This window comes from Pongo abelii, chromosome 10 (genome assembly GCF_028885655.2).
Source record: "Pongo abelii isolate AG06213 chromosome 10, NHGRI_mPonAbe1-v2.0_pri, whole genome shotgun sequence".
NCBI classification, from domain to species: domain Eukaryota; kingdom Metazoa; phylum Chordata; class Mammalia; order Primates; family Hominidae; genus Pongo; species Pongo abelii.
Window position 1 is genome coordinate 116,136,381 of NC_071995.2, and position 24,606 is coordinate 116,160,986.

Consider the following 24,606-nt stretch of genomic DNA (forward strand, 5'->3'; position numbering starts at 1 on the left):
ACTGGGAAAGGCAGACCCACCCTCAGTGTGGGTGGGCACAATCTAATCAGCTGCCAGCACAGCCAGAAGAATAAAAGCACCAGAAGAATGTAAAAAGACCAGACTGGCTTAGCCTCCGAACCTACATCTTTCTCCCGTGCTGGATGCTTCCTGCGCTTGAACATCAGACTCCAAATTCTTTAGCTTTGGGACTTGGGCTGGCTTCCTTGCTCCTCAGCTTGTAGATGGCCTATTGTGGGACCTCACCTTGTGTTCGTGTGAGTTAAGACTCCTTAATAAACTCTTCTTTATATATACATCTATCCTATTAATTCTGTCCCTCTAGAGAACCCTGACTAATACAAAGCCCTAACCCCCATCCCCTACCCCCATGTGATTTTGTTGGGAGATAGAACTTTTAGGAGATAATGAAGGTTAAACAAGGTCATAAGGCTGGGGCCCTAATCTGATAGGATTGGTGGCCTCATATGAAAAGGAAGAGAGAGCTCTTTCTCTTTGTCTGCCATGTGAGGACACAGAGAAGGCAGATGTCTGCAAGCTGACAAGAGAGCCCTCTCCAGAACCTGACTATGCTGGCACCGTGATCTTGGACTTCCAACCCCCAGAACTGTGAGCTGTAAATTTCTGTTGTCTAAGCCACCCAGGCAATGGTCCTTTGTGATTAAAACCCGAGCAAACTAACACAAGGTCTAAAAAGTTTCAACACTGTAGAGTTCCTTAAATGCTAAGCCAAGGATGCTGGCCTTGATTTCATAGAGAATCACGAGCCCTGAAGCTGCCTGCCTGAGTGAGTGATCTTATCTCAGCTAGGTTTTAGGAAAGACATGATTGCAAGGATTGCAGGAGGGAGAGGGTCAAGGCAGAGAGACCCAAGAGGAGGATGGTGCAATGAGGCCAGGAGTGGCCATGGGGTTGGAATGCAGCTGCAAGGGCCGCAGGACTGGAAGCTGGGAACTGAAGGTTGGGGGCTCCGGAAGTGGAACTGAGAGTCTCTGGGTAGGAGAGGATTGGGGCAAAGGATAAAGTCAACATGGATCGGGTAAGTGGAAAGAGGGTGGGCTCTTTTTTTTTTTTTTTTTTTTTTTTTTTTGAGATGGAGTTTTGCTCTTGTTGCCTAGGCTGGAGTGCAACGGAGTGATCTCAGCTCACTGCAACCTCCGCCTCCTGGGTTCAAGCGATTCTCCTGCCTCAGCCTCCTGAGTAGCTGGGATTACAGACATGTGCTACCACGCCTGGCTAATTTTTGTATTTTTAGTAGAGACGGGGTTTCTTCATGTTGGTTGGGCTGATCTCGAGCTCCCAACCTCAGGTATCCACCTGCCTTGGCCTCCCAAAGTGCTGGGATTACAGGCATGAGCCACTGCACCTGGCTGGATGGCGGGCTTTTTAGCAGATGCTAGGAAGTAAGAAGCAGGTGTGCTGGGCGGTGGACGGAGGGAGATTTTTTAGGCAAGAAGACAGAAACTCAGCACCAGAACTCAGAACACCTAGACATAGAGGCCAAGCACCTGCCCTTCCCCAGTAGTGGCTGTCACTGTCACGAGCCTCACAGTGAAACCAGGACTGACAGCTACACCAAGGGAGGCAGGCAGGCACCTCCAAGACATACAACATCTTAGGAGCTATTATGGCAGCAGTCCTCAACCTTTTTGGCACCAGGGATCGGTTTTGTGGAAGACAATTTTTCCATGGACTGGTGGTCGGGGGGCGTGTTCAGGACGATTCAAGGGCATTACATTGATCGTGTACACTATTTCTATTATTATTATATTATAATATACGATGAAATCATTACACAACTCACCAGAATGTAGAATCAGTGGGAGCACTGAGCTTGTTTTCTGCAACTAGATGGTCCCATCTGGGGGAGATGGGAGACAGTGACAGATCATCAGGCATTAGATTCTCATAAGCGCAGGCAGCCTAGATCCCTCGCATGTGCAGCTCACAGTACGGTTCGGGCTCCTATGAGAATCTAATGCCGCCACTGATCTGACAGGAGGCAGAGCTCAGGCGGTAATGCGAGCGATGGCGGGTAGCTGTAAATACAGATGAAGCTTCACTTGCTCGCCCGCCGCTCACCTCCTGCCGTGCAGCCCAGCTCCTAACAGGCCAGTACTGGTCTGTGGCCTGGGGTTTGGGGACCCCTATATCATGGGCTGAACCATGTCTTCCCTCCCCATCCCCATCAAATTCATATGTTGATGTCCTAAACTGCCTCAGAATATGGCTTTCTTTGGAGTTAGGGCCTTTACAGAGGAAATCAAGTTAAAAATGAGGTCATTAGCATGGGTCCTGATCCAGTAGGGCTGGTGTCCTTAGAGAAAAGAGAAATTTGAAGGCAGATGTGCTCACAGGGACAGCGCCATGTGAACATGAAGACAGCCACCTACAAGCCAAGCAGGGAGGACTGGGTCAGCTTCTCCCTCCCAGCCCTCGGAAGGAATCAGCACTGCCAACACCTTGATTTTGTATTTCTGGCCTCCAGAACTGTGAGGTAATCCATTCTGCTGTTTAAGCCACCCAGTTGGTGGTGTTTTATTACAGCAGCCCTAGTAAACTAATCTAAGAGCTAAGGCCTAAACTTGTACAAAGCAAGTCCCTTCTTATTCTTATGCTATCGGCACCAGTGACAGCTCCTCTATTAGAGGCCTGCAGCAACCTGCCCTGTTTGGCTTGTCCTGAAATGAGGGCAGCACACTGGGGCTGAGCTGGGCAGAGGGCCATTCATACCAGGGGCCAGACGCCACACACTGTGCCCTCTGCTGCAGCCCTGGGCGGCACCGCACCCACCCGTGGGTACCATCTCTCCCGGGCAGCAAGCATAACCCGGTTACAAGCTGGGGCAGCTCAGGGTCCAGGCCCACAGACTCACAAAACCAGAAGGTACCCACTTATCCGTATAATTAAAAAATTGCTATGTATAGAACTTAACCAAGTGTATTTAGTACTTTGGAATATAATTTCCTTTAGTGTATTCAAAGCACTATGTCTAAAGTGATTCGTTCCTTAAGATAACTCCATAGAAACTTGACATTGCTAGCCGGGCGCGGTGGCTCATGCCTGTAATCCCAGCACTTTGGGAGGCCAAGGTGGGCAGATCATGAGGTCAGGAGATCGAGACCATCCTGGCTAACACGGTAAAACCCCGTCTCTACTAAAAATACAAAAAAAAATTAGCCAGGTGTGGTGGTGGGTGCCTGTAGTCCCAGCACTTTGGGAGACCGAGGTGGGCGGATCATGAGGTCAGATCGAGACCATCCTGGCTAACACGGTAAAACCCTGTCTCTACTAAAAATACAAAAAAATTAGCTGGGCGTGGTGGTGGGCACCTGTAGTCCCAGCTACTCGGGAGGCTGAGGCAGGAGACTGGCTTGAACCCAGGAGGCGGAGCTTGCAGTGAGCCGAGATCGCACCACTGCACTCCAGCCTAGGCAACTGAGTGAGACTCTGTCTCCAAAAAAATAAAAAAGAAACTTGACATTGCTTACTCTGCCTCTCTCTCTCTTCTGTAATTCAACAGTCTGTAGAGGGTGATTAAGAAAGGGGGTGCTTGGGAGTCAGACTCATCCCAGTTAAGGATTCAGGGTGATAGTGGAGACCTCTGGAGGACCAAGGGGCATCAAATCTGAATTTTTTAAGCTTTCTCCCAATTGCAGTGATATCACAGTATAGCCAGATGTTACTGGGCAACTTTCAGCTTGGTCCCATTATCAGACCAGAATGTATATATACATTAGGAATTAGTCTTAACATCAATCCCGTAATTATCTCGTGGCCTGCCCTATGATACTGCATTGTACTGTGTTTGTTTGTTGAAAGCCTTAATTTGCTAAATGCAAATATTGAAAATGCACAACAAGTTTCATGTGTATGTTTTGGCCCCTTGTATCTTAGAAAATCCTGGGAACCTCGGGAAATGGAAGTAGGCTGGGGCTGTTGACCTGTGAGAGCCTCTGTTTGGTGGGGGGTTGGTTTTGGCAACTGATACCAATTTACAGAGAGGAAGAAAAATGACTTTGACCCAACTTGCCCTTTTTGGGAAAAGCATTTCAATATGGGGTGACGCAGCGAAGGAGCATGCAGAGTGGTGTCACTGATTGTGAACCACAGTGTCATTGTCAGACCTGGACAACAGTCAGGACAGCCTGCATTGAATATACTCACTCTTAAAACAAACAGTTAGCAAAATATGTGGAAATTCCAGCAGGGCTGAACCCAAACACCAGTCAATTCACGCACCACTTCCTGGCTCCACCCTGCCTCTGACCACCCAGGACAGCAAGCTTGGTTGCTGGCCTCTTGGCTCAGTGACCTATAAAGACCCGGGAGTCACTGAGCAGGCAATGCCTAGGGTGGAAGGAAGGAAGATGCCTCTGGGATGGAGAGAGACTCTGTTCAGTATATATCCCTAGAAAGCATCTTGATGGGGGGTCTGCTGGTTTGAGGGCACCCTGGGAATGCTGGATCACCCTAAGAAGTGGAGCACTGAAGATGCTTTTGGGAAAATCCAACTTGGGTATCTAGACCAAGGCAAGGGATACCTGACCTAATTGAAGTAGGGGCAAAAATGAGTTGGACCGCAGCTTAGGACTAGGGATTTGGGGCATCCTCCTACAGAGGGAAATTAATCTCAAAATGCAAGAGGTTTCTCAAATGCTTCGAGAGAGACTTAGGGAAGGGAGTAATCAAGAAGCACCCTGAGATGTCAGCCTCAAGGGAGCCAATGGACTCTGCCAAAGCCAGCCAAGGGAGCTCTGTGGGTAACATCTGTGCATGAGTCTATGAAACCTCAAATATCACAATATGATGACTACTATGTGTATCTCCATCTGTAGTTTGTCTTGAAAGTAGAAGTTTTCAGAAGTTGAGGTGCATATTAAATGAGAAGAGGGGATGGCTCGGCTGTGAACTGCTCCAGGGCAGTGATCATACTCAATTTCATTTCTTTTGAGACGGAGTCTCCCTCTATCACCCAGGCTGGAGTGTAGTGGCACCATCTTGGCTCACTGCAACCTCCGTCTCCAGGTTCAAGCAATCCTCCTGCCTCAGCCTCGCAAGTAGCTGGGATTACAAGTGTGTGCCACCACACCTGGCTAATATTTTTTGTATTTTTAGTAGAAACAGGGTTTCACCATGTTGGCCAGGCTGGTCTCAAATTCCCGACCTAAAGTGTTCCACCTGCCTTGGCCTCCCAAAGTGCTGGAATTACAGGCATGAGCCACACCTGGCCTTCATTTCATTTTGAGTAACATTCAGTAAATGCCTATTTGGTGCCTGACCTGGGCTAGGCCACTGCACATCCATGGGCTCATTGAATCCTCATGGTAACCCATTCTTCAGATCAGAAAGTAGAGGCTGTGAGAGCTGACGTGGCTATCCCCAAATTAATGAAAAACAAGCAATAGAGCTGGGCTTGGAATCCAGGCTCTCAAAGTTCCCCTCTTTCCACTCAAGGCCCTCCTGCTCTTTTCTCTGTGTTTCCACAGCCCGGCCCCCAGGAGGCATAAATCACATCTGTCCCATTGATTTCAATGAGTGACAAAGATGACGATGTGGTCATAAAGGGGAAGAGATGCAGCCTTGCCATGACTCAATGGGTGGTCACTTTGGGCTTTGGGTCACCCGTGGGCCACAAGGGTTTCATCTGTAAAATGGGCACAGTGCTTCTTATCTTCCTCAAATTAGCAATATATTATTTAGCCAAATAAGAACAACGGTAATGACCCCAACATTTTTGAGCATTTATTCTGTGCCAGGCCCTGTAGAGTGGGCTCAGGGCTCCATGGCCTGGGTTCAAATCCCATCTCCATCACTTACTGGTTATGTGACCCTCGTTGAGCCACAAAACCCTCTGTGATTCTCAGTTTCGTCATCTGTAAAATGGAGACAATCACAATATTTCATTGGGTTGAGCTGGTGGTTCAGTGAGACCATGGACCTAAAGTGCTTAGCACAGTACCTGATATTACTCAATAAATACATTAGGTCCCGTTGTTATGGTTGACATATCATTATCTCATACGTTATCTCATTTCATCCTCCCCACAATTTGATGAGCCTATTAGCCCCTAACAGGAAAGGGAGGCTCAGCACAGATGCTATTAATAATTAGTTGTCTGACTAAGGTCACCAGCTAGGTGCTGGACTCCTGGCCTCAGTGCTGTGGGCTCGTGAGTCCAAGGGTTAAAATGGCTACACACCTGCACCGTGATATTATTATCACTGTTACTATTTTTTTATTTTTTATTTTTTTGAGATAGGGTCTCACTCCAATGCCCAGGCTGGAGTGCAGTGGTGCGATCTCGGCTCAACGCAACCTCCGCCTCCTGGGTTCAAGCAATTCCCCTGCCTCAGCCTCCTGGGACTACAGGCGCACGCCACCAAGCCCAGCTAATTTTTGTATTTTTAGTAGAGGCAGGGTTTCACCATATTGGCCAGGCTGGTCTCGAACTCCTGATCTCAAGTGATCCACCTTCATCGGCCTCCCAAAGTGTCGGGATTACAGGTGTGAGCCACCTCGCTGGGCCATTGTTACTGTTATTTTTATCCTGATATCATTACCATACAATGAGTCAGGGCTGATTTAGAAGGCTTCCCGGTGAGCATGCTGGGTTGTCTCCAAGAGGCAGAGCATTTTACTGGTTTGCCTTCACTCAGATCCAGGCCAGCTGGGGCTGGCTACACCCTTTTGGTTTTCAGCAAGGCCAGCAATAGCAGGCCAGTTGGTGTCATCCTGGTGACCTTGGATCCCCTAAAGATTGGGAAAAAAATGGCCCGCAAGCCTGTCCCCCACCTTTCTCATAATTTAGAGCTCTCTAGAGAAGCTGGGGGGTGCTGTCGTTTACCTGGAAATAGGGAAAATCTTCTCAACAGATTTTGACATTTTGAAAGCAGCTAGCAAGCCCTGTGTCCCCAGGGGTGAGAAATGCCATGATCCTGAGGCGGCTGAGCTTGGGGAGTGGGATTTCGATGTAACAGTCATCTCTCTGTCTGATCGCCTTTACCAGCCAGAGGCTGGAGGGAGGGGCAAGGGCAGTGGGAAGGATGGAAAAGAGGAGAGAACCCCAAACGGAACCACCACTTCCCCAGGTCCGGCCCTGTCCCCACTCGAATCTCGTACTAAGGGTTTGATTGATGCTTAATTGGTATCTGAAAATAGATGTTCCATCCCCAAACAGGGCACGGTTCTACCCCTCCTCTCTTAGGAAGGCAAACCAGACAGGCAAGGGAAACGATGCTTAATAAGAAAGGAAGGCAAGAAGGGCTTGATTTGAATCCTGAGTTTGTGCAGGGAGGATGGCCCAACAGCAGGTCCTCATGTTGTTTATCTAGGGTAGCTTTTTACTTAAGACGATTATTATAAGAGCCTTTAGGATGATGTCAAAACTCAACCTGTGTTCACGCCTGTAATCCCAGCACTTTGGGAGGCTGAGGCGGGTGGATCACAAGGTCAGGAGATTGAGACCATCCTGGCTAACTCAGTGAAACCCCATCTCTGCTAAAAATACAAAAAATTAGCCGGGCGTGGCGGTGTGCGCCTGTAGTCCCAGCTGCTGGGGAGGCTGAGGCAGGAGAATGGCGTGAACCTGGGAGGTGGAGCTTGCAGTGAGCCGAGATCAGGCCACTGCACTCCAGCCTGGGCGACAGAGCGAGACTCCATCTCAAAAAAAAAAAAGAAAAAAACTCAACATGTGTCTCAGGTGGTGTTAGCACCAAAGGCAACCTCAGAGAACTAATAATGATCCTTAGCGAAAAAAATAAAAAGCAACATAACAGCCACAACCATTCCCTTGACTGTAATGCCTTTTTCCATTTTCTTTTAGGCAAACTTCTACCTGAGCTTCAAAACCCAGACCAGGTGTCACTTCTTAGGGTAAACCTTCCCTGGTACCTACTTGCTGAGGTAACTATGTTCCCAAAGCATTTTGTGTTCCTCTTTATTTCAGCACTAATTGAACCTTATGTGAGTCTCTCCCCACACACATCCGTGAGGGTCTCAAGGGCAGGGAGGTCTGTGTTTGCTCAGCTTTGCGTCTACCCCAGAACTATGCACACAGCAGGCTATCAAGTGAATGGTGGCAGATGAACTGATTTGTTCTATCTACTATCCCAGGCCAGATGCAATTTGCAAGGGGGTGGTGAAGATGAGGGTCACAAAGTCATACAACGCACTCTGTGACTGGTGACTCGTCTCACTGGCCCCACCCACAGTGACCCAGACTGTTGGCAAGAGAAATGACTGCTAGATAAAGATTAATGCCTCAGCCTCCCGAGATGGACTTAAAAGAAGATGGCTCTAGGGCTGATTTTCTTTGAATCTAGACAAATAAGAGCATCGAAGAGGGTGGGGATCCCTTCTGGGATTCCCAAGGAGTCAGACCTCACTATTTCCTCCAGGAACTTACAGTCTTCTGTGTCAGGAAGTTCTTCCTCATGTCTAACCTGCATCCGTCCTGCTTCAATTGCATTCTACTGCCTTTTGCCCAGTCCTTGGCAGTTGCTTTGCTGCCTTGCCCAGCTGCTTCTCAACCCCCACCTATCCCTTCCTGACTCAGGATTGCAGGTAGTGGGTGGGTTCCTCTTTGTGACATTAATAATGCTAGGCCCCCTGTGGATGCTTAAACAAGCCGTAAATGTGGGTTACAACTGGAAGGATAGAAGCTGATTCCGGCTGGGCACGGTGGCTCACGCCTGTAATCCCAGCACTTTGGGAGGCCGAGGCGGGTGGATCACGAAGTCAGGAGATCGAGACCATCCTTGCTAACATGGTGAAACCCCGTCTCTACTAAAAATACAAAAAAAAATTAGCCGGGCGTGGTGGTGGGCACCTGTAGTCCCAGCTACTTGGGAGGCTGAGGCAGGAGAATGGCGTGAATCCAGGAGGCAGAACTTGCAGTGAGCGGAGATCGTGCCATTGCACTCTAGCCTGGGGGACTGAGGGAGACTCCGTCTCAAAAAAAAAAAAAGCTGATTCCAGGAGCTCCAGGTACAGTGGCTTTGAGCAGGTAGAGGCGAGGTTAAGAGATCATCTTTCAGGATGGAAAGAAGAATACTGCATTTTCTATTAATTTGCTCACCCTGGGAAGCATTTCTGAAGCCTGTGCCTATGGAGATGTGTAGCAGGCAGTAATAGGGCTGTTTCCTTTGCGCTGGAGCTGGGACTCAAATACATCCAAGCGCTAGGGTCTCTGCCTCCTGACAGCTCTATTTCTGAGAGGCATTTGGAAAATTGAATCTCAGACAACAGAGCCAGGATGATTTCGCAGGGCTGTGACTTTTTTTTTTTTTTTTTTTTTTTTAACCTGAGGCGGAGTCTCCTTCTCTTGCCTAGGCTGGAGTGCAGTGGTGCAATCTTGGCTCATTGAAACCTCCAACTCCCAGGCTCAAGCAATTCTTGTGCCTCAGCCTCCTGAGTAGCTAGGACTACAGGTGTGCGCCCTCACACCTGGGCTCATTTTCATATTTTTAGTAGAGACGGAGTTTCACCATGTTGGCCACCCTGGTTTCGAACTCCCGACCTCAGGTGATCTGCCCACCTCAGCCTCCCAAAGTGCTGGGATTACAGTCGAGAACCACCTTGCCTGGCCTGGCCCGTGGTTTTAAATCTTTTTGGGTCAAATCCTACATTAAGGATTTGATGGTGGGCAAAGACGAACGTAAATCCCGAGCTCTGCTGGTCTATCAGTCATGCTCCCAGGAACTCTCTAGGCTAAAACTGCTCGGCCGACTTACTTCACCTTGGAAGATTCAGTCTTACCCCCTTTCTCCAGCACCCTCAAAGTCCTTGCCTTCTCCAAGCAAACGGAATTTCTATATTAGCAGAGGCCTTGAGGCAAGCTCTCCATATATCTTCCTGTCCTTTCATCGTCACATCGTGCAAAGGCTAGCGGTCCTTCTTCCAGTGCTGAGTTTGTGCAGGGAGAATGGCCCAACAGCAGGTAGGTCCTCATGTTATTTATCTAGGGTAGCTTTTCACTTAAGATGATGATTACGATAACCGCCTTTAGGATGATGTCAAAACTCAGCATGTGTCTCAGGTGTTGTTAGCACCAAAGACAACCTCAGAGAACTAATAATGATCCTCAGCAAGAAAAAAAAGCAGTGTTATCCGCCACAACCATTCCTTTTTTTTTTTTTTTTTTTTTTTCAGATAGAGTCTTGCTCTGTCGCCCAGACTGGAGTGCAGTGGCGTGATCTGAGCTCACTGCAACCTCCACCTCCCAGGTTCAAGCAATTCTCCCACCTCAGCCTCCTGAGTAACTGAGATTACAGGTGCCTACCATCATGCCTGGCTAATTTTTGTATTTTTAGTAGAGATGGAGTTTCGCCATGTTGGCCAGGCTGGTCTCAAACTCCTGACCTCAGGGGATCTTCCCACCTTGGCCTCCCAAAGTGCTGGGATTACAAGCATGAGCCACCGCGCCCGGCCCCACATTCCTTTTACTATAATGCCTTTTTCCATGTTGTTTTAGGCAAACGCTTATCTGATCTTCAAAACCCTGAGGCCCTGTTCTCAATGTTGAGCTCCACTCCTCAGGCTTGAAGACCAAAGTTATGCTTTGCAAGTTGGCATTGTCTAACTAAGGTGGGCAGTGTGCAAGGAAATGACCAGAGTCTGCCATTGCTCAGATTTCTGCATTGACTTTCAGTGTCTTTCTCACAGGGTCAAGGTATCCCCTGCTTCTTCCTTCAAATCGAGATCTCAAGGGTTACTGCCGACCAGGAATTACAAACGGATACCTAGAGGTGGTAGGTGGGTAAGCTAAATCAGTAAAGAAGGCTGGGTAACTTCAAAACAGGACACTTAGTTGCATATTAAAAAAGAAAGACTTTTGTGTGTGTAGAAATGAAGAATGTTCTTAGGTGCTTTTTTTTTTTTTTTTTTTTTTGAGACAGTTTTTTGCTCTGTCACCCAGGCTGGAGTGCAGTGGCACTATCACGGCTCACTGTAGCCTCAACTTCCCTGGCTCAAGCGATACTCCCGCCTTAACCTCCCAAGTAGCTGGGACTACAGGTGCATGCCACCAGGCCCAATTAATAGTTTATACTTTTTTGTAGAGATGGGGTTTTGCCATGTTGCCCAGGCTGGTCTTAAATTCCTAGGCTCAAGCGATCCACCTGCCTTGGCCTCCTAGAGTGCTGGGATTACAGGTGTGAGCCAATGCACCCAGCCAAAAAAATCTTTCTTAAAACATGAACCTCTTGGTCCATCTCTACCTGCCACTTATAAAAATGGCATGGGCCCAGGTACAGTGGCTCATACCTGTAATCTGAGCACTTTGGGAGGCTGAGGCAGGTGGATCACCTGAAGCCAGGAGTTCGAGACCAGCCTGGCCAAGATGGTGAAACCCCATCTCCAAAAAATGTAAAAATTACCCGAGTGTGGTGGCACACACCTGTAATTCCAGCTACTCGGGAAGCTGAGGGGGGAGGATTGCTTGAACCCAGGAGACGGAGGTTGCAGTGAGCAGAGATAGCACCAGAGACTCTGTCTCACAATAAATAATAATAATAATAATAAAGACATGGATACAAAAAGATTTAACTTTCCTCCTAGTATAAGAAATCGAAAGCACTAATGCTATTATAAATGACAATGGACACTGGCCTTAATAAGAGGGAGACAATACCGAGTGGTGAGGTTTGTGGCCAACTAGAAAGCCACATCCTGTCTAGAGGGGGCAGCTGGTATTCAGTCTATGCAGATTGTTGCCCCATAAGAATATGGTTGGCTGCACTGACTCACACCTATAATCCCAGCACTTTGGGAGGCTGAGAAGGGAGGATTGCTTGAACTAGGAGTTCGAGACCAGCCTGGGCAACATAGCAAGATCCTGTTTCTACAAAAAAATATAAAAAATTAGCCAGGTCTGGTGGCACCAGCCTGTAGTCCTAGTTACTCGGGAGGCTGAGATGGGAGGATCTCTTAAGTCTAGGAGATTGAGGTTGCAGTGAGTAAGCTATGATGGTGCCACACCGTACCTTGGCCTGGGAGACAGAGCAAGACCTGTCTCCAAAAAAAAAAAAAAAAAAAAAAAAAAATAGAGTATAGGCGCAATGTGGTCACATTATGTAATTTTTTTTTTTTTTTTGAGACGGAGTCTTGTTCTGTCACCCAGGCTAGAGTGCAGTAGTGCAATCTTGGCTGACTGCAACCTCTGCCTCCTGGGTTCAAGTGATTCTCCTTCCTCAGCCTCCTGAGTAGCTGGGATTACAGGCACCCACCACCATGCCCAGCTAATTTTTGTATTTTTAGTAGAGACGGGGTTTCACCATGTTGGTCAGGCTGGTCTTGAACTCCTGACCTCATGATTTGCCCCCCTTGGCCTCCCAAAGTGCTGAGATTACAGGTGTGAGCCACTGCGCCTGGCCATAGATTATGTAAATTTTAAAGAGAAGCTGTAGATATATTTATGTAAAAATTTGAAACATTGGCAATACATTTAAAATATAACTATAAATTATCTCTTAATACAATACGGTATAGACCTAACAAATCAGGTCTGCAGGCTAGATCTGGCCCGAGGCTGCCTCTTGCTGTCTTTCTTTCTCTTGTGAGGGCTCATATGATGGCCATACCTCTTTGTTTTCAATTAAGAAAGAAAATATAGAAGAGCTTTAAACCATATTTGTTCATTTAATCATGAATGGAGAATAGTTTCCTAATGCTTCCGTGTGGTCTTGATTTTTGAGGACAACATAATAAAAGTCTACAGTTGTGCTTTTCCACCAAACATTTCCAGATATCACTGCTTGAGGGACATTCAGCTAGTGGGACCATGGGTCTGACCTACTGCAGAATCCCTGATGTCCTTATCTTCCTGGCCAGCCATCAGCGGCTAAGGAAAGCGGTTGCCACCAAGGTTCTAGAATGTCTCATCCTCCCCGCTGAAGTTGTGTAGAGAACTTTGAGGCCTTGTTTAGATGCGCTGGCAGTGAAAGCTGCCATCTGTAGGCCAAGCATCAGGAAAATGAAGCAGGTCATCACTTGCTGAGTCACCTAGGCCACCCCCATGTTTCGACCTCCCACCGGTCACTCCGACTTCACTGCAATGCGGAGGATGGGTGTGAAATTCACACGATTCCCTAGGGTTGCCCTGGCCTGGTCCATCAGCTTACTGGACAGGTGAGACAAAGGCGCTGCTGATCTTCAGCCAAATCTAGCCACTCTTTGGAAATGATATTGACTTAGCTGTCAAAACACATCTGAACAGATTGGCAGAGACTAAAAAGTTGGATAACAGATGGAGTTGGCGAGGCTGTGAAGAAACAGTCAGTCTCCTAGTTAGCTGGTAAGATTGATCCAACCACTATGGCAAGTACCACCAAAATCACAAATGTACGTGAATTTTGGCCCAACAATTCCACTTCTAGGAATTTATTCTATTTTGTTTTTTTGAGACAGGGTCTCGCTCTGTTGCCCAGGCTAGGGTGCAGTGGTGCAGTAATACAATCACAGCTCACTACAGCCTTGACCTTCCAGGCTCAGGTGATTCTCCCACCTCAGTCTCCAGGGTAGCTGGGACAATGGGCATGTGCCACCATGTCCAGCTAATTTTTGGTATTTTTTTTAGAGATAGGGTTTTGCCATGTTGCCCAGGCTGGTCTCAAACTCCTGGGCTCAAGTGATCCTCCTGCCTCGGCCTTCCAAAGTGTTGGATTACAGGCGTGAGCCGCCATGCCTGGCCTTTAGGAACTTATTCTATTGATAAGCCTGCCCATGTGCCAAATAGGGTATGGGCACAAGGTCACTCATTACGGCACTGTCATAGCAAAATATTGACAATGGCTCATTATGAAGGACTGATACAATGAATTACAGGAGGATCACACAATGAAATATTATATGGCTATAAAAAAGGAACCAAGATCCTCTTTACCCACTAATGGGGACTAATCTCTAAGATATGTTAATAAGTGAAAAAGCAATATATAAAACAACATGTGTATGTGCTCTTATTTGTGTAAAAATATTCAAAAATAATGTGTGTGTTTGTCAATGCATAAAGCACGGCTAAAAGAACACACACAAAAACCATTAATATTGCTTGACTCTGGGGAGGAAAATTATGTGACTGGGATTAGGAACAGATAGAGCTTTTCATCATATATCTTTTTGCTTATTTATTTCAATATTTTTTTAGAGACAGGGTCTCACTCTGTCACTCAGGCTAGAGTGCAGAGGTGCTATATCACAGCTCACTGCAGCGTTGAACTCCTGTCCTCAAGTGATCCTCCTGCCTCAGTCGCCTGAGTAGCTAGGAACTACAGGTATATGCCATTACGCTCCACTAATTAAAAATTTTTTTTTTTTTTTTTTTAATAGAGATAGGGTCTCGCTATGTAGCCCAGGCTGGTCGTCTTTTTTTTTTTTTTTTTCCTTTTTTTTTTTTTTTTTTTTTTTGAGACGGAGTCTTGCACTGTCGCCCAGGCTGGAGTGCAGTGGTGCAATCTTGGCTCACTGCAAGTTCCGCCTCCCAGGTTCACGCCATTCTCCTGCCTCAGCCTCCTGAGTAGCTGGGACTACAGGCGCCCGCCACCATGCCAGGCTAATTTTTGTATTTTTTGTAGAGATGGAGTTTCATCATGTTGGTCAGGCTGGTCTTGAACTCTGGACCTCAAGCTATCCTCCACCTTGGCCTCCCAAAATGCTGGGGTTACAGGCATGAGGTACTATGACCAGCTACCATGTATCTTTTGTATCTTTTAAATTTGGAACCATGTGAATGCCTTTCCCAGTAGAAACAGAATTAAAATGTGAAAAATGGCAAGCTCACAAACAATACCAAACCACACAAAAACAAAGTCAAGCTCCACATCCGAGGATTAGCACTCCTGGCCTCGGCCTCCCAAGCTCTCCAGCCATGGTAGCTGATTTCCATCATGACACAGTTTAGGATTTAGCTTCCCTCCCCTCAGCTTCCCACCTGGGAGGGGGTCGAGAAGGCGTGGGAGGCAGTGGTACCAGCTTGGCATCAAGCACTTACCTGCTCCTTCTCTGAATATGGGTTGTTGAGGATGACAGGCACATTGCCCTTCCCCCATAGGTCATTGAAGACTCGGTCGTTCTCCACGCTGAGGGGCAGAGGTTTGTGTGACTTGCCGTCCAAATCTCTGAAAGGCAAGGTGGGGCAGGTGAGGAAGGGGACATCAGGAGAGACTGCTGGTTGCTTTGATCTGGAAGTCCTGAGTCTGTACAGAACCTCAGTGGTTCACTCACATAACTCCATATGAGCCACCGAGCTTTGGGTACCCAGCCTGCTGCTTCATAAAGATCGACAGTGACATGTGGGAAGGCAGCTCTGGGTGTCAATCACAAAGGGAGCTCATCCAAGGTGACCTTGACAGCTAATGTATCCCTATCTTTGTGGACATCATTTCAGGATGGCAAGGAGAAGGATTTTGCTTGTCCCTCTCCCTTCTTCATTCCATGGATCTGGGAACACAGGAGGCCTGTTTCCTAGTAATACTCTATGTACCATGAATCCCTGGACAACTTAATGCTCATGACACCTACCAGTGGAAAAAGTAGGAGGCAGGAAGGATAGAGAGGTCCTGTGGGCTTTGGGTAATAAGTTATTCTGATCCTGACTAAGGCTTTCGGCTTTGAACAATAGCAGCTCAGGACAAACAGAATGATTCGGAAAATAAAGGGAACATAATGACAAAATAATAATACTATTAATAAGGAGAGATAGCATTTATTAAGCACTTACTATGTGCCAAGGACTTTACATGTGGGTTTTTAAAAAACATTATTTTATTTATATTAGACACAGGTTCTCCCTGTGTTGGCCAGGCTGATCTCTAACTCCTGGGCTCAAGCGATGCCCTTGCCTCAGCCTCCCAAAGTGCTGAGATTACAGGCATGACCTACCATGCCTGGCCATGTGTTTTAGTGCATTTAACTCTTGTGACAACCCTTTGAGGCAGGAATGGCTGTTTTTTGTTTTTTTTCCCAGCCTTGTCCTGTCATCCCAGCTGGAATACAGTGGCACAATCACAACTCACTGCAGCCTTATCTCCTGGGTTCAAGTGATCCTCCTGCCTCAGCCTCCTGAGTAGCTGGGACTACAAGGGTGTACCACCATGTCTGCCTAATTTTTTTATTTTTTATTTTTTGTAGAGATAGGGTCTCACTATGTTGCCCAGGCTTGTCTCAAACTCCTTGGTTCAAGTGGTCCTCCCACTCCAGCCTCCCAAACTGCTGAGATTACAGGCGTGAGCCACTGAGCCTGTCCAGGAATGATTGTTAATCACCATTTTATGGATGGGGTAAGGGAGACAGAGAAGCAAGTTGCTCAAGGTCACACAGTGGCAAAGCCTAGTATTCCAGCCCACTCATCACATCCATTCTAAACTAGGGGCTGTCACTATCATCATCATCATCACCACCACCATCACCATCATCTTTATCACCACCACTACCACAATCATCACCATAGCCACCATCATTCTCATTGTTACCATCATCATTATTGTAATCATCATCATCTAACTTTCCTCATCAGTCTCCACCATAATCACCATCGCCATCATCATCACCATCATCACCCTCATCATTATCATCATCAACCTCATCATATCCTAATCTTCATGATCAATGCCATCACCTTCATTAGCAGCATCACCATTGTCACCATCCTCTTCCTCCTCCTCGGCATCGTGACCACACCAGCATCTTCATGATCACCAGCATCATCCTCACAATCATCATTACACGAGGAAACTATAGTTCAGAGTGGCTAAGTCACTAGCCTGAGTCACACGCTAGTGATGGTGGATTCAAACCCAGGCTTGTTCTGGATGCTAGAGTCTGACTTTTTTTGGAGACAGTCTCGCCCTGTTACCCAGTCCGCAGTGCAGTGGTGCAATAATAGCTCATTGCAGCCTTGACCTCCTAGGCTTGAGCGATCCTCCCACCTCTGCCTCTCCAGTAGCTGGGACTACAGGCGCGCACCACTCTGCCTGGCAATGTTTTAAATGTTTTGTAGAGACAGGGTCTCACTGTGTTGTGCAGGCTGGTCTCAAACTCCCAAACTCAAGTGATCCTCTTGCCTCGGCCTCCCAAAGTGCTGGGATTACAGGTATGAGCCACCATGCCCTGCCAGAATCTGACTTCTTACCCACTAAGTTTTCCTGGCTTCCTGTTCCTGAACTCTAACGGGCTCAGGATGAGGTGATCTCAGCTAGGTTCCACAGGCTGGCCACCCTCTGAGATGGAGATAAGAGTTGGCACCAAAATCCAGATGGCCTCATCAGACCTGTCTCACTCTCTGAGTCCTTCTACTCTCTGAGTACTGCCCTCCTACTTCCCAACAGCCTTTCTCCTTTTGGCTCTCCTATCCAGTTTGACTCTGACCATGGCCTCTGTCTGTTCCCTAACTGGGCAATGCAGCTTGCCCTGTGGCTCATCTTGGTTTGGGTCCCAGGCATTAAGACTGGCCCTTGTCTTGCCCTCTGTTCTATGTTCCTAGCTTAGGGGACTCCTCCATCCCCCAATCTGGTACAATGACAGTCATCTGGGATGAATCAGAAGCCACAGTCCAAGCTCTGAGAGCACGATCCCCAGTGACCCCTCCAGCGGCTCCCTCTGGGCCACCCAGATCCCCTGCCTGCAGTGTTCCACGCCGTCCCTGTGGCCCACATCAAAACTACTTCCGCTTTTCTGCCTGGAGAGGTTTGCCTTCATCAGTGGGAACATTCTGTTTTACCCTTTAAAATGTCACCAAAACATACCCAGAGTGGCTCTTGATTACAGGCATTTCCCAAGTCAACGGCTACCTACATGATCATAAACAGAAGTATGGTCTGTTGAGAGTGCTGCTCTAAATGTCACTCAGTTCCCTTTCAGCTCTGAAACTACTGATCCTATATCACATGACCATAAATGAGGATTCAGCAGAGAAGGGAGGAGGTTAATGCATTTGGAGCCTCTATAACATTCCGGCTACTCGCACAGAAGTTATTTCATTTAATTTCAACAGACATTAAAAGCCCCCATTTTACACATGATAAAACTGAACCCAGAGGGGTTATGTAAGTTTCCCAAGGTCCCACTGTAAGCATATAGTACAGCTGGGATTTGAAACTAGGTGTGACTGATGGGCTGCCAAGATCCTTCCTTTTTTATTTTTTGAGACGGAGTCTCGCTTTGTCACCCAGGCTGGAGTGCAGTGGGGTGATCTCGGCTCACTGCAACCTCTGCCTCCCAGGTTCAAGCGATTCTCCTGCCTCAGCCTCCCACATAGCTGGGACTACAGGCGCACACCACCACGCCCAGCTAATTTTTGTATTTTTAGTAGAGATGGGGTTTCACCATGTTGGCCAGGCTGGTCTCGAACTCCTGACCTCAGGCGATCCAACTGCCTTGGCCTCCCAAAGTGCTGGGATTACAGGAGATCCTTCCTTTTTAAAACAGAGGTAGGAAAAACTGGTTAGGATGCTCATTCTAAGCCAGAGGCTACAGAGCAAGTAACCCAACATCTCCTGCTGAGTGCAGCCAATTTTAAAAAATTATAAGCTACAATTACCTAGGCAACTTGGAAATGATCACATGGTTCGTCTTATGTGAATGTGAATTTGCAGAGAGAGTTTCTTTTACCATCATTCTTTTTTTAAAAAAAAAATCCATTAAGACTTTTGTTTAAATAATGCAGTTGAAGTGTTTTGCCAACAAAAACTTAATTTTGGAATCCTGTGTGATGAGCACATAAAATTTTTATTATTATTTTTTTTTAGATAGTCTTGCTCTGTCTCCCAGGTTGGAGTGCAGTGGCGTGATCTTGGCTCATTGTAACCTCCACCTCCCAGGTTCAAGTGATTCTCCTGCCTCAGCCTCCCTAGTAGCTGGGATTATAGGTGCACACCACCACACCCAGCTAATTTTAAAAAATTTTTTTATTTTTAGTAGAGACAGGATTTCACCATGTTGGCCAGCCTGGTCTTGAACTCCTGGCCTCGAGTGATCCACCCAGGAAGGATATTTTTCATATGGGACCATAAGAAACATCCAGGTTGAACTATTTTGCTTCCCTTCACCCAGAAGCAAAATCAGAAGTAGATTTAGTTCGATTCTCAGCCCACAATCTGTCAGTGATAACCAGGTCTGAGGGAAATATCTGGCTTATTGCCACAAATCTGTTCAACCTGGATCCACCTGTTTGCTGGGGTTGCAGGAGCAGTGTAGCATGCTAGTTAAGGATGTGGCTGTGGATTGGGTGGAACTGGGTTCAAGTCCTGGCTTTGCTGGTTATAAACTGTGCAACTTTGGACACTTCATGTCTCACACTCAGTTTACTCCTCTGTTAAATAGGGTCAATAACATCTGCGATGATTAAAGGAGGTAAAGCTTATAATACTTAGCAGTGTGGCACCTGCTATCACTCTTACTGCTTATGGAGGATCAGAGAGAAACAGAGAAAGAAACTCCTAGCTCTGTGTAGAACACTGACTATTCCTCTAAGTCATCCCTATCTAGTAGAACTTCCTGCGATAATGGAAATGTCTCATATCTGCACAATCCCATGTTATAGCCACTAGACACATGTGGCAATTGAGCATTTGAGATGTGGTTATTATCTTGGAGGAACTAAATTTTAAATTTTATTTAACTTGGATTTAAATTTGAAGAGCCATATGTGGCTTAAGGCTATATTGTCAGACAGTACAGCCGCTGGAAACCTTAATGTCTCCAAAGACTGGGAATTGAAGGCACACGTGGCTCCAACCAGGGGGCATCTTTGCTGGGGGCTGGGGCACATGTGGGGAAGTCTACACTCAGACACTTTCTAAGCTGCCATGTCTTGTTCACAGAGCCCAGGAATTTGATAACTCTCTACTTCCCTTCCAGACTCCTACCTCCTATCATTCTTGGCCCTGATCTCTTGACTCCTCCCTCTTCCCGAGGAGCACACCATGTCCACCCTTACCTTTATACTTAAGCTCCCCAGGTTGCTCTTTCATGTTCCCTCTGCTGAGAGCCAACTCCTACTCAGCCTTGACGGCCCACTTCATGTCCCACCTGTCACGGGAATTTAATGAGATCATGCATGTAAAATGCCTAGCACATAATCGCCACTAACTAAACATGAGTTATGTATATTTCCATTTAGAACTAAGAAAACAGATGCCTAGAGGGATTAGGTAATTTGTCAAAGGTAACACAGCAGGCAACAAGAGCTTGCAGATGAGATGTCTCTTCACTGTTGTCCCAGCTGAGAGTCACTGTGTATAGGGCTTATGCGGGGGACCTCTGGGAGGGCAGCATTTGGTTAGACCTCATATCTGAGAAGAACCTCAAACTTGGATGTTAGATGTGCTCTCCAAATGCGGTAGATGTGTTGAATATACTCATCTGTGAAATATAAATTTAGTAACTCTGTTTTTTTATTATTATTATTTTATTATTTTGAGACAGAGTCTCACTCTGTCACCCAGGTTAGACTGCAGTGGCATGATCTCGGCTTACTGCAACCTCCGCCTCCTAGGTTCAAGCAATTCTCCTGCCTCAGCCTCCTGAGTAGCTGAGGTTACAGACGTACACCACCAAGCCTTGCTAATTTTTGTATTTTTAGTAGACACAGGGTTTCACCATGTTGGCCAGGCTGGTCTCCAACTCCTGACCTCAAGTGATCTGTCTGCCTCAGCCTCCCAAAGTGTTGGGATTACAGGTGTGAGCTACTGCATCTGGCCTGTTGTATTATTTATTCACCAAAAATATATTGAGAGCTCACAGAAGGAGATGGACAGGGCCTCTTTTGACTTCTGAGGTGTCTGCATGGTAACTCCCGTTTAACAGTGCTCATGAGTCTTGGTCTTGCCCAGCTGCCTGGAATAATCTCAGTTTAGATCAGAGTTTCTCTACTTCCACACTACTGGTATTTTGGGCCTGATAATTTCTCGTTGCCAGGACTGTCTTGTGCATTGGAGGATGTTTGAGCAGCATTCCTGGCCTCTGCACACTAGATGCCAGTAGCACCCCTATCCCCAAAGTTGTCACAACCAAAAAAATGCTTCCAGATATTGCAAAGTGCCCCCTGGGAGGCAAAATTGTACTCCTAACCACTGAGAGGCACTCTCAGTGGTTTAGATGTGGCTGAGCATCTCAATGCAATGCTTCTGAGTTCCTCCCCATCCTAGCTCTGTGCTCACCCAAGGATCTGCAAGGGCTTATTTACCAGCTGTCCCTTGTTCCCAGATGTAATTGAGGAGCTCGCCTTCACTAAATGGCCCTCACCCACCCCTCTCAGGTGTCCTTCTCCCTCTGGAAAAGCCATCCCCCAATGAGCTTGGCATTCTGGTGGCCAGTGTCCCCAGGGCTATCAGGTGGTCACATTTGGTGGTTCTCAAACTCCAGGGTGCATCCAAATAAACTGAGGGGCTTGTTAAAATTCAGATTCCTGGCCAGGCATGGTGACTCATGCCTGTGATTCCAGCACTTTAGGAGGCCGAGGTGGGAAGTTTGCTTGAGCCCAGGAGTTCCGGATCAGGCTGGGCAACAAAGTGAGACCCTGTCTATACACAAAATAAAAAAATTAGCTGAGCGTGGTGGCACCTGCCTATAGTCCCAACTACTGGGGAGGCTGAGGCAGGAGAATCACTTGAGCCCAGGAGGTTGAGACTGCAGTGAGCTAAGGTTGTGTCACTGCACTCCAGCCTGGGCGACAGAAACAGACCCTGTCACACACACACACACACACCCACCTCAGATTTCTGAGCTCTCCTCCTAGGAGTTTGAGTAGTGGGTCTAGGAGGGAACCCTACCATCTACATCATCAGAAGCACCCCAGGTGGTCCATGGACACATTGGGAGATCCATTTCTCTGGGAACTCTCTGGCCCAGGCTCTAGCAGTAGGCAGCAAGGTTCCTTCTGGGTTAGAGATGTCAGCCTCCCTATCTCCTTTCCTTTCTTCACTCCCGTCCTCCTATAAGGCCAGGTGTGGAGCTCTGCCTCCCTCCTGACAAGCATTTTCTATGCTTTCTGGCAAGAACAAAACGAAATCCTTTTTTCTTCCACTTCACTAGCTGGATGATCATATCCAAGCCAAAAGTTGCTCTTGCATCTCTAAACCTTCTGAGAATCTTTGCCAGATCCTTCCAACTGAGACTTCCTAAGAACCAGGTTCCCCGACCTCTTGCACGGAAGGAAAAGGGGTCCTGGGCTTGATTCCCCAGGAAGTTTGAACGTGGGTCAATCGGCCCGTTGCTGACCACTTATGGACCCCGAGGACCTGGGAGGGGAGCAAGTGGGCCAGGCCTGTGTGCTGGGCACAGGGAGGCGCGGACTTGCTGCCTGTTCCGGCCAACCAGACAAGGAGGCTGCCGAGGAGCAGCTGGTGCTGGCAGGAGGCCCTGACCACATTTTTCAGCAGACACTACACTCTCTCTGACTCTTGCTTCTCCTGGCCCTGCACGCTCCATCAGCCTTGGTTTCTGCCTCCACCTGGTCTGGAATGCTGGGAGCTGAGTTAAAGTAGGAAGAAGACTTGGAGGCTGTGGAGGCTGGGTCTGGGGTCTCTGCAAAGCTTTTCTTCTAGATTTCATCACGCTTGGAATGGGAGGAGTGGGAAGTTCTTGTTAAACAGAAAAGTACGCTTTATTATTATTATTTTTAGAGACAAGGTCTCTAAAGTACAGTGGCATGATCATAGCTCAATGCAGCCTCGAACTTCTGGGCTCAAGGGATCCTCCTGTCTCAGTTTCCTGAGTAGTAGGGATTACAGGCATGCACCACCATCCCTGACTAGTTTTGAAAATTTTTTGTAGAGATGGGGTCTTGCTCTGTTGCCCAGGCTGGTTTTAAACTCCTTGGCTTAAGCAATCCTCCTGCCTTGGCCTCCCAGTGCTGGGATTACAGGCGTGAGCCCCCACACCTGGCCAAAAGTATGCTTTCAAGAGGAGGATTTCTACCATGAATGCCGCAGCTGGGAAGTGAGGAGAGGGCCTTTGGGCTCTGTCACAATCATGACTTAATTGCTAATATCACCAAAGCTGGGCAGGATTCTCAAACTCCCATGTCTGCAGAAGACAGGCTGGTGAGGTCAATGTGTGGACTGGGCTGTTTGGATGCTGGAGGACAAGAGACCCCGGCAGTGGCCTCTTCCCAGCTCCTGCCACTGGTTGCCTCACGAAGATGTAGATTCTGTGTTAACAGTTCTGTGGATTTTTTTTTAAGAGGTTGGAAACTTGATTTTGCCGCAAATTCACTTTTCTAGAAAACTGCAGGCCAAATAAAACTCATGGGAGAACTGTGTATGGTCCTCAACCTTGTTTGCAACCCTTGCCCTAAAAGGATGTTTTGAGTTCCTCTCTTTGGAGGAATGTTCCAGAGAGGTGGAATGGGGTAGTTCCTACGATCCAGGTGTGGCCTGGCCTGTGATGAGCGTGCCAGCCACTGGCCCTCACGAGGAACCTGAACACTAGTTCTGGAAGAAACCTTAAGGCTCACCTGGTCCACATCTCATTTTTAAAGATGGGGAAACTGATGCCCAAAGAGGTCAAAGGGCTTTCCTAAAGTACGTAGCTGGTGAGAGGTAAAGTGGAAGGAGGGGCTAGAAGCAAGGTCAGTGGACTTAGTCCAGTGAGACCTCATAGGGATGGCAACAGGGACAGCCATTGGTTAGCCCAGGGCCGGGCCACAGCATTGCTCAATGGTGTTGGTTAGATGAGTGTCGTAGGCTGAATAACAGCCCAAGGATCTCAGGTCCTAAACCCTTGAACCCGTATATGTTTCCTTAGATGGAGAAAGGGTCTCTGCAGATATGATGGGATGTTAAAGATCTTGTGATGGGCAGATTCCCTGGGGTTATCTCCGTGGGCCCTCAATTTAATCATGTGTCTTGATAAGCGGGCTACAGAGGGAGCTCTGACTACAGAGGGGATGTCACCACGGAAGCAAGATGCTCTGCTCCTGGCTTTGAAAACGGAGGAAGGGACCACAAGCTAAAGGATGCAAGGAACGCAGCTTTAGACCCTGGAAGAGGCAAGGAAATCTTCAAGAGCCTCCAGGAAAGAACACAGTCCTGCTGATACTTTGATGTGATATCAGGCCACTGAGACCACTTCAGACTTAAGACCGTCAGAATGATAAGGGAATAAAGGTGTATTGCTTTCAGCCGCCAAGTTTGGGGTGATTTGTTATGCAGCCATAGGAAGCTGATACAATGAGTGAATGGGGGTGGGGACAGGGATGACAGTAGAGTGGTCGATGGGCCCACCCACGTGTCCAGCCTCACTGCCCACCACTCTCCCTGCACTCATTATGCTCAAGCCCCTCGAGCTTTCTGTCCTTTGCATGTCCCCACCCTGTTCCTGTCTCTGGGCCTTTGTTCCTGCTGTGCCTTCTGCTAGGACAACCCTTCCCTAGGTGTCACATGGTTGGTATCTTCTGGCCTCAGTACAAATGCTGTCTTTTCAGAAAGCCCCTTCCTGACCCCCCTATCTAATGCTCTTCCAAACCCCAAGCCGCTTTTCTTCAAATCACTGTTTTATTTCCCTCACAGAATGTACCACTATCTGAGATGATTGCATGTGTCTATTTATTTATTTATTGAGAGATGGAGTCTCATTCTGTTGCCCAGGCTGGAGTGCGGTGGCATGGT

The 24,606-nt window shown here is 47.6% G+C and overlaps 1 protein-coding gene across 1 annotated transcript in view; it reads right to left on the reverse strand.

The window, feature by feature from the left end:
• Nucleotides 1–24,606, reverse strand: part of NOS1 (nitric oxide synthase 1) — a 207,583-nt gene that overhangs the window by 83,269 nt on the left and 99,708 nt on the right. Inside the window, exon 4 of the mRNA XM_054527663.2 lies at nt 14,991–15,117. Coding sequence (XP_054383638.1) covers nt 14,991–15,117 — 127 coding nt within the window. The remainder of the gene's footprint in view (nt 1–14,990; nt 15,118–24,606) is intronic.